General features: G+C 40.7%; 1 protein-coding gene across 1 annotated transcript; it reads left to right on the top strand.

Moving 5' to 3' along the window:
- Nucleotides 1-337: 337 nt before the first annotated feature.
- LOC311125281 (uncharacterized protein) lies at nt 338-10,482 on the top strand. Its single transcript, XM_084199327.1, has 2 exons — nt 338-755; nt 8,847-10,482. The coding sequence occupies exons 1-2, from the start codon at nt 539-541 to the stop codon at nt 9,650-9,652; spliced, it is 1,023 nt and encodes a 340-aa protein (XP_084055453.1). The 5' UTR covers nt 338-538; the 3' UTR covers nt 9,653-10,482.
- Nucleotides 10,483-11,370: the final 888 nt, after the last annotated feature.

The raw sequence follows: 11,370 nt of genomic DNA, 5'->3' as shown, positions 1-11,370 counted from the left end.
CAGGCAAGTCTGCCAGAGTGTGACGTGGAAGTGAACTGGACGCTTCTTTCAACAACAACAGCTAGTCTGTCGTCACTAGTTACCACAGTCACAAAGACATAATTATGGCTAAATCCCGCCCATTTCTACAACGTCTGTTCTTAAAATCTTATTTTTAAACCTAACCTTAACCACATTGCTAACCTTATGCCTAACCGTAGCCTTAAATGAAGACAAAAAAGGAAATGTTTGTTTTCATGAATTTTTACGATAGCCAATGTTTACTTTGTGGCTGTGGTAACTAGTGACAACCCAGCTCGTCAGCCATGTTCTTTTATAGTTCAATGGAAATGGTCAGCCACCTCGGTAGCTTGCTAGCCGAAACATTGAAGCTCTTTAGACGCTGTCATATATATTATCCACTGTGTTTTGAACGTATTTCTGTCGTCTAGCTAGTTATCCCATTTAATTTCATATTTTCGTTGTTGTTATTAGTCAGCTAACGTAGCTACCTGGCTGGTTAAGTTATCACTAGCCTAGCTAGCTAACATCCCCGACCATGAGCTCACTAAGCTACTCTCCTCCTGCTAAAGAAGAGGAGGTCTACTGGACGGAGAAAGAGGGTGTGTGGCTGAACGTTGTCGTTAAAGAAGAGGAGGAAGAGGAGGATGTTACAGTGAAAGAAGAGGAGGATTCAGATTTTGGAGTGAAGGAGGAGGGAGAGATAACTGATGTATTGGAAGAAGAGGAGGAGATTGGGGATCTGATTAACACCAGTAAGTACTGTCTTAAAACAGAAGCACAACACTGCAGTTGTTGAACTAAAGGGCCAGGTCGTGGGGTAACAGAGTCACACTCCCACTATCAAAACGGCCATATCTTTTTTTTTTTTTACAATCAGGTCCAAGTCTTGGTCTTGTGAACCCTTATTCTTCTTCATGTGACTCTTCGTCAGACTAGACGCTGTATTGCTGCCTTCCGCAGGTCGGAGTGTGGTTTTGCACAATTTGGTCACAAAAAAAAAGGGGAAATGGGAAGAATTGAAATTGCACCACCATCTAACCCTGCAACTATACACTAAAAACCCACCAGCTCATCCCACTACTTTGGCCCTAAACGATCCCCCACCAGGCCATCCCAATACTTTGGCCCTAAACGATCCCCCACCAGCCCATCCTACTAATTTGGTCCTAAACGATCCTACACCAGGCCATCGACCTGGGAGGATGGAACCCCTTCCCTTAAAACAAAAAAAGAAAGGCTAGAGAAGAGGGGAAGAGAGCGTCTTTCAGCTCTCCTTTTGCATTTATTGATGGAAACAAGATCGACTACAAGTGAACGTCTCAATCTGACTTGAGAGGACTGACTGACTTACAGCCCAGGACCTCCACATCAGTAAAATCGTTGAAATTGTTGCATGTTGTGTTTACAAAATGTAAACGCAACATGCAACAATTTCAACGATTTTACTGAGTTACAGTTCATATAAGAAAATCAGTCAATTGAAATAAATAAATTAGGCACTAATCTATGGATTTCACATGATTGGGCAGAGGGGCCACCATGGGTTTTTCCGCACAAAATAGCTTTTTACAGACATAAATAGTCCACTGTTTCATCAGCTCTCATCAGGTCTCAGAGGCCACTCTAAAATGTGCAGTTTTGTCACACAACACAATGCCACAGATGTCTCAAGTTTTGAAGGTGCGTGCAATTGGCATGCTGACTGCAGGAATGTCCACCAGAGCTGTTGCCAGATAATTTAATGTTCATTTCTCTACCATAAGCTGCCTCCAACATCTTTTTAGAGAATTTGGCAGTTCATCCAACCGGTCTCACAACCTCAGACCATATGTAACCACGCCAGCCCAGGACTTCCACATCTTGCTTCTTGACCTGCGGGATCATCTGAGACCAGCCACCCGGATAGCTGATGAAACTGTGGGTTTGCACAACCGAAGAAGTTCTTCACAAACTGTCAGAAATCGTCTCAGGGAAGCTCATTTGCGTGCTCGTCGACCTCACCACCTGACTGCAGTTCGGTGTCATAACCGACTTCAGTGGGCCAATGCGCACCTTCGATGGCCACTGGCACACTGGAGAAGTGTGCTCTTCACGGATGCATCCCGGTATGGAGTCAGGTGGGCCAGCGGTTTGCTGATGTAAACGTTGTGAACAGAGTGCCCCATGGTGGGGTTATGGTATGGGCAGGCATAAGCTACGGACAACAAACACAATTGCATTTTATCGATGGCAATTTGAATGCAAAGAGATAGCGTGACGAGATCTTGAGGCCCATTGTCACTCCATTCATCCGCCTCCATCACCTCCATCGCCTCCATGTTTCAGCATGATAAATCACGGCCCCATGTCGCAAGGATCTTTACACAATTCCTGGAAGCTGAAAATGGTCCAGTTCTTCCATGGCCTGCATATTCACCAGATATGTCACCCATTGAGCATGTTTGGGATGTTCTGGATCGCAGTGTATGACAGCGTGTTCCTGACAATATCCAGCAACTTTAACACAGACATTGAAGAGGAGTGGGGGAACATTCCACAGGCCACAATCAACAGCCTGATCAACTCTATGCGAAGATGTGTCGTGCTGTGTGAGGCAAATGGTGGTCACACCAGATACTGACTTGGTTTTCTGATCCACGTCACTAATTTTTTTTTTTTAAGGTATTTGTGACCAACAGAAGCATATGTGTTCCCAGTCGTGAAATCCATAGATTAGGGCCTAATGAATTTATTTCAATTGACTGATTTCCTTATATATAAACTGTAACTCACTAAAATCATCAAAATTGTTGCAAGTTGTGTTTATATTTTTGTTCAGTATATACAGGCTATATTTATCCAGTTATTCATACCACTGTATTTTGGTTATATATATTTTTTTGTCCTTTAGCAGACGCTCTTATGCAGAGCCATTTACAAGAGCAATTAGGGTTAAGTGCCTTGCTCAAGGACACATCAACAGATTTGTCACTTAGTCTGCTCGGGGATTCGAACCAGTGACCTTTCGGTTAGTGGCCCAACGCTCTCTTAACCGCTAAACTACCTGCTAGAGGTTCTGCAAAACGTTGAACTCGACGCACTAAATGTTGTATCTCCAAATGCCTGGGGCTTACGAGACATAACTAAAAGAAAAGCACAGTTTTTTAAATATATTTTTTGTAAACACATTAATGCAGATTTCATTCTACTCCAGGAGACTCACTCCTGCAATTCAGATTCAACGTTTTGGAAATTCTGTTTATTATAGTCACGGATCTAACCAGTCAGCTGGTACTATGATATTGCTTCATAATTGTAGAGGCGATATTTCAGAGTCTTCTGCGTCCAAAGATGGGAGATGGGTTATATTGATCTCTAAACTAGAATGCTTGTTTAATTATATGCACTGTGTATGGGTACAATTCTCACACCTCAAACAATACCTTTTATTTTTCGGATTTTGCTGATAAGCTTACTGAGCTGCAAAACAAGTATACAAATGCATGGCTTATAATAGTTGGAGACTTCAATTAAACACCTGACAACTCTTCAGATAGATTTTCCACCTAGAATAGCTCAAAGATCTCATAATAGTGACATCGTCACCTCATTTCGCAGTAAACTGATAGTGGTCGATGCATGGCGTTTCTTTAATACAAACTGAAATGAATACACCTGGTGAATGACGGTCAGATCCAGAATTGATGTGCTTCTCATTTCACACTTTTCCAATAAGTAGTCAAGCTTATTACACGCGGTAAGGAACTAAACAAGCATAAATGTTTGGAAGAACATCCGCTTTTGAATGAATGTAATATTTTTTTGGGGGAAACTGATAACCGTCAATACCGTTGAAACTATTCCTTTGAAGTTTTTTTAAAAATACATTTGAATATTTGTAGCTGCTTTTTAAGTAAATACCTGCAGTCGAATTGTCAGGGTTCATACACATTTTGACAGATGGAATTTCATGACGTTTCCGTTACTTTTAACCAGATTTCCATGACCAATAATTGTCTATGTACGCATAGAAAAGTAAGCGTAATGTGGTATCGACACCATGGGAGGCTGCTCTCTGATCCCATGTACCAGCTCATTAAATATATCAAAGGTCAAATGGCTATGGTAGGCTACAAATCTTTTTATTCAGATGAAGCAAGCCCACAAATTGTCTTCAGGAAATATACCTTTTCTAGTTTAGTCATATTTATCTTAGCCACCTTAGAAGTATTTACTTTGCAGGCTGACTAGCATTTATTGAGTTGCAATGTCCCATACATTGGATGCCCAAATCAACTGGAAGTATATACAAAACAAGTATTGAGTTGGCTACCTAGTTAGTCTGTTCTCTGTCACATTTTATAGACTAGGCCAACCTGCTGCTGCTATTCGACTGTCTCTCTGGCCTTGAGCAACGGCCAACTCGTCTTGCACACACACACAGGTGATGCTTGCAAAACACAGACGCTCTTCACTGTAATTCCCATCCTGGCTGATAGGTTGATTTTTTTTATTTGATTGATAAAATAGTTTTTTTTTAAACGTCCTAAATAAAATTGATAATTTCCCTAAAATTCCATGACTTTTTTCCAGGTTTTTCATGACCATACAAACCCTGAATTGTGCAATATGTTAGGAGAGATAAAGAAGATTGTCACTTGATGTCATTATGTAGCTTACCGGTAGTTCCCAGTCATGTGGTGCTGGTTCACACCAACTAGAGACCGGAGCCTTCTGAGTCACTCACTGTTGTTGCAGCATGTGGTGCTGGTTCACACCAACTAGAGACTGGAGCCTTCTGAGTCACTCACTGTTGTTGCAGCATGTGGTGCTGGTTCACACCAACTAGAGACCGGAGCCTTCTGAGTCACTCACTGTTGTTGCAGCATGTGGTGCTGGTTCACACCAACTAGAGACCGGAGCCTTCTGAGTCACTCACTGTTGTTGCAGCATGTGGTGCTGGTTCACACCAACTAGAGACCGGAGCCTTCTGAGTCACTCACTGTTGTTGCAGCATGTGGTGCTGGTTCACAACTAGAGACCGGAGCCTTCTGAGTCACTCACTGTTGTTGCAGCATGTGGTGCTGGTTCACACCAACTAGAGACCGGAGCCTTCTGAGTCACTCACTGTTGTTGCAGCATGTGGTGCTGGTTCACACCAACTAGAGACCGGAGCCTTCTGAGTCACTCACTGTTGTTGCAGCATGTGGTGCTGGTTCACAGCAACTAGAGACCGGAGCCTTCTGAGTCACTCACTGTTGTTGCAGCATGTGGTGCTGGTTCACACCAACTAGAGACCGGAGCCTTCTGAGTCACTCACTGTTGTTGCAGCATGTGGTGCTGGTTCACACCAACTAGAGACCGGAGCCTTCTGAGTCACTCACTGTTGTGCACCTGGTGATCTAGTTACAGGAGGGAATTCACAACTAAATGTTTTTGCCAGCTAGATATCTTTATAACTAAAGTCAACTGTCTAAAACGTGCTAAATACTCTGCAGTTGTCCATTTGGTTGACTTGATTTAGTAGCTAGTTAGCTTTAGTGGGTAGCTGCTTCCAAGATCAACTGCAGAGAATCCGTCCTCCTGGACCAAGAGCCTTGCTGGCTAATATTACTTAGATAGCTTTATGAGCTGGGATGTCTGTCCTCCAAATAGTTTAGTTACCTATATAGCTTTATGATCTGGGATGTCTGTCCTCCAAATAGTTTAGTTACCTATATAGCTTTATGATCTGGGATGTCTGTCCTCCAAATAGTTTAGTTACCTATATAGCTTTATGATCTGGGATGTCTGTCCTCCAAATAGTTTAGTTACTTATATAGCTTTATGAGCTGGGATGTCTGTCCTCCAAATAGTTTAGGTCAGAGACTATAAAATGTTTGCAATGCGCTCGTTAGCTAAGTTAGCATTCTCTATGGGATTTTACATACATTTTTTTACATTTTTAGTCATTTAGCAGACGCTCTTATCCAGAGCGACTTACATATATATATATATATATATTTTTTTTATACTGGCCCCCTGTGGGAATCGAACCCACAACCCTGGCGTTGCAAACGCCATGCTCTATCAACTGAGCTACATCCCTGCCGGCCATTCCCTCCCCTACCCTGGACGACGCTGGGCCAATTGTGCGCCGCCCATGAGTCTCCAGGTCGCGGCCGGCTGCGACAGAGCCTGGATACGAACCAGGATCTCTAGTGACACAGTTAGCACTGCGATGCAGTGCCTTAGACCACTGCGCCACTCAGGAGACACATGAAGGTATGACAATATGGACAATGGACAATATGACAATATGGATACCTCCTATTAACCTGTCTCCTCCCTTTCATCTACACTGATTGGAGTGGATTTAACAAGTGGCATCAATAAGGGATCATAGCATTCACCTGGATTCACCTGGACAGTCTGTCATGGAAAGACCAGGTGTTTATAATGTTTTGTACACTCAGTGTAAATAATATTTTGTCCCTGTAGGTTCACATGTGGAACTGCATGAAATGTGTTTTTACTTTTGTTTCAAATCATTTAGAAATGTGATCCCAATGTCACACATTGTCCTCTTTATTAATAGAGAGACTCATATACAGTATAGCATTAGTTTTAAAACTAAAATGGATGAACCAATCCTGGATCGCCCCCTGTATTATCAGCCACTGAAATAGGAGAGACTCTGTCCCCTCTCTGTTTGTCTACTCAACCCAGAGTGAAACCAAAACACCCCATGTAGCCCATGGCAACCTGATGACTCAGTCACGTCATAAACAAGTACAACGGCCACCGTGGGGGAAAACAACTGATGTTCATCATCTGGGACCATTCAACATCCTAGATTTACCAGGTTATTACTTCTAAATAAACTGCTGTTCATCATCTGGGACCATTCAACATCCTAGATTTACCAGGTTATTACTTCTAAATAAACTGCTGTTCACCATCTGGGACCATTCACCATCTTAGATTTACCAGGTTATTACTTCTAAATAAACTGCTGTTCATCATCTGGGACCATTCAACATCCTAGATTTACCAGGTTATTACTTCTAAATAAACTGCTGTTCATCATCTGGGACCATTCAACATCCTAGATTTACCAGGTTATTACTTCTAAATAAACTGCTGTTCATCATCTGGGACCATTCAACATCCTAGATTTACCAGGTTATTACTTCTAAATAAACTGCTGTTCATCATCTGGGACCATTCAACATCCTAGATTTACCAGGTTATTACTTCTAAATAAACTGCTGTTCATCATCTGGGACCATTCAACATCCTAGATTTACCAGGTTATTACTTCTAAATAAACTGCTGTTCATCATCTGGGACCATTCAACATCCTAGATTTACCAGGTTATAACTTCTAAATAAACTGCTGTTCATCATCTGGGACCATTCAACATCCTATATTTACCAGGTTATAACTTCTAAATAAACTGCTGTTCATCATCTGGGACCATTCAACATCCTAGATTTACCAGGTTATTACTTCTAAATAAAAACTATTTTTGGGGTTCTCATAGGCTTAAAATTGTTGTTTTGATTATTGCTTTAACAGTCACTAAGATAATATTTAGTTGTGATAGTTGTAAAATATCTATTTTGGATGCAGCACTTGTTAGCTTGAATGCTAACGCTCATTAACAGACTGGTAGCGAAGCTAGCCAAAGAGCATTTTACTGGTTGAAGTTGAAGTGTTTTTTAAAGTATAAAGCAGTTGATTTGAGACGATGGCACAAACATTATATTAAGCAGGACATTCAAACGAGCCTTACAATTATAATCCTAAAGTAGTGTGAAATGCAGTCATAAGCCAACCTGTAAATGGAGGCTATTGTTGCTGTCAGCCTCTGAGAACTCCCCTGAGTTTTCCCCCACGGTGGTGAATTTGTGAATAGTGACACATAGCTTAATGTGAGTTTCCTTGAGTAGCACTCCTGATCTTCCACTGATAGTGCGCTGTAATATTCAGAATACGTTGTGAAAAACTAAAATCTTCGCTCACCATTGTTGCTCCATGCAGATATACTACATCCATAACTAGAGGTTTCTGTATTAGCAGGGAGGAGTTCAGATATACTACATCCATAACTAGAGGTTATTAGCATGGAGGAGTTCAGATATACTACATCCATAACTAGAGGTTATTAGCATGGAGGAGTTCAGATATACTACATTCATAACTAGAGGTTATTAGCATGGAGGAGTTCAGATATACTACATCCATAACTAGAGGTTATTAGCATGGAGGAGTTCAGATATACTACATCCATAACTAGAGGTTATTAGCATGGAGGAGTTCAGATATACTACATCCATAACTAGAGGTTATTAGCATGGAGGAGTTCAGATATACTACATCCATAACTAGAGGTTATTAGCATGGAGGAGTTCAGATATACTACATCCATAACTAGAGGTTATTAGCATGGAGGAGTTCAGATATACTACATCCATAACTAGAGGTTATTAGAATGGAGGAGTGCAGATATACTACATCCATAACTAGCGGTTTCTGTATTCTCAGGGAGGAGTTTCTGCAACCAAATTGCATGTGTATCGCCCTCATGCCCCAATTTTAGCAAACACAGAAAGGGGCCAAAAGTGGTGACCAAAAGTGGTCTGGTGCATTGCCACTGCTTAGAGTTTCTGCAACTGTAGTAACGTATTTCTAGCCTAGGATCATCAACTTTACTACTAAAGTAAAAATAATACGATTAAATATGACTGTTGTTGTTCACTGACTGTCTTATTATGACAATTGTCAAATAAGTTTGTAAAAGCATTTAAACATTCATTAAAAAGTGGGTTTCTGCTGTTATGGGACTTTAACCATCTGTCTGACTTTGTCGTTCACACAGGAGAGAGACGTGACTATTGTGGATCCTCTGGGGAGCCTCAACAACATCATGAAGCTGAGGAGGCAGAGAAGAGTCCCTCCAGATCAGAACACCTCAAGAAACACCAGCGGAAACCCACAGGGAAGAAATCTCACCGCTGCTCTGACTGTGGGAAGAGTTACTCAAGATCAGATTCACTAAAAGTACACCAGAGAATTCACACAGGCGATACAGCTCACTGCTGCTCTGACTGTGGGAAGATATTCACTTCTTCAGCAGACCTCAAAAGACATGAGAGAATCCACACAGGGGAGAAACCTTATAGCTGTGATCAATGTGGGAAGAGTTTTAATGTTCCAAGCAGCCTGAAAACACACCAGAGAACACACACAGGGGAGAAACCTTATAGTTGCGCTGTCTGTGGGAAGACCTTTTCGAAATTATATACATTACAATCACACCAAAGAATTCACACTGGAGAGAAGCTTCATAGCTGCTCTGACTGTGGGAAGAGTTTTTCAAAATTATATACATTACAATTACACAAGAGAATTCACACTGGAGAGAAACTTTATAGCTGTAACCAATGTGGGAAGAGTTTTACTCACTCAAGCTGCCTGAAGGTTCATCAGAGAACACACACTGGAGAGAGACCTTATAGCTGTGATCAATGTGAGAAGAGATTTGTTACATCTAGCAGTCTGACTATACACCAGAGAACACACACAGGAGAGAAACCTTATAGCTGTGATCAATGTGGGAAAAGTTTTACTTCATCTAGCCATCTGACTATTCACCAGCGGACACACAAGAGAGAAACCTTATAGCTGTAATCAATGTGGGAAGAGTTTTACCTAGCCAAACATCCTGATATCACACCAGAGAACACACACAGGAGAGAAATCTTATAGCTGTGATCAATGTGGAAAGAGATACTTTACCAGTGTATCTCTGAATGAACATCAGAAAATACATACATGAAGGAGTTGTTTCATGATATCAATAAAATAATGTCACAGTGTAGAATGTTTTTAACATTGTAGGAGGAGTATTTTAATGAATAATGTCCCAATGTAGAACCTTAAACGTTTGCCCCCCTGTTCTATTGATTTCAGCGTGATATGGATATTAGCCTCATCAGGGGAAAAATCCACTTGTCAAAAACAACAGCGGTTTTTGGTGATTGTGAGGTTTTATAAGGTGGTTGTTTAAAAAAAATATTTAAATAAATACAAGTAATATGATTACTATTATGTTTCTGTAGATTTTAGGTTTAGGTTTTCATTATATCACTAACTGTTTTCGGGTATTGATTTGGACACATTAAAGGGGGTGTACGTTCGGTTTTGATATTTCATCATATTTACATTTCATGTAACATTTAGTAATCATAATTATTTATGCAACCTACTGACAATTTTTTGGTACAATTTATATTGTTTACAAACAATGTAGTAAAACTAGCTTATATTTTGGGCTGGATATTACATCATATTCTTACTGTTTTAACCAATGTTATTTCCTTAGATGCTCTTTAGTCTTTCAGCTTTTATTGTTATTCTTTAGTTTTTTTATCCACTGTTTGTTGTGTAGTAAATATTTGTTTTTATTTTCATAGTTTTTATAAATTTGTGAAGCCATTGCTTTGCATCCATGTCTGAAATGTGCTATATAAATAAAGCTTGATTTGATTTGAACATATTTTTAAAACAAATGAACCCAATGACTGACCGATCAACAGACTCCAATGAACAAATATGTGTAAAAGCAACACATATCTTGGTCCATCTTAGTATGAAAACAGTATCAATTCTGTATATCTAACACTATGTCAAAATTGTGCATGGTACGTAAGTTTATCACTTTTCAACCATTCCAGTGCATTTTGGTTGAAAATGACGTATTGTTGATTTAAACATTTTTCAAAGGATTCAACTACTAAAATCTGAAATGAACAAATGGATCAAACCGATCAACTTTTCAAGCCTGCTAAACTCTATTTAAAAAACAGAAACACCTTATTTACATACGTATTCTGACCCTTTGCTATTAGACTCGAAATTGAGCTCCGGTGCATCCTGTTTCCATTGATCATCCTTGAGTTGTTTCTACAACTTGATTGGAGTCCACCTGTGGTCAATTAAATTGTTTTGCCATGATTTGGAAAGGCACACACCTGTCTATGTAAGGTCCCACAGTTGACAGTGCATGTCAGAGCAAAAACCAAGCCATGAGGTCGAAGGGATTGTCAGTAGAGCTCCAAAACAGGATTGTGTCGAGGCACAGATCTGGGGAATGGTACCAAAACATTTCTGTAGCATTGAAGGTCCCCAAGAACACCGTGACCTCCATCATTCTTAAATGGAAGAAGTTTGGAACCACCAGGACTCTTCCTAGAGGTGGACGCCCGGCCAAACTGAGCAATCGAGAAGGGCCTTGGTCAGGGAGGTGACCAAGAACCCGATGGTGACTCTGACAGAGCTCCAGAGTTCCTCTGTGGAGATGGGAGAACTTTCCAGAAGGACAACCATCTCTGCAGCACTCC

This window comes from Coregonus lavaretus (genome assembly GCF_964263955.1).
Source record: "Coregonus lavaretus genome assembly, contig: HAP1_SCAFFOLD_298, whole genome shotgun sequence".
Lineage (NCBI taxonomy): Eukaryota > Metazoa > Chordata > Actinopteri > Salmoniformes > Salmonidae > Coregonus > Coregonus lavaretus.
This window is presented reverse-complemented; position numbering and strand designations above follow the sequence as displayed.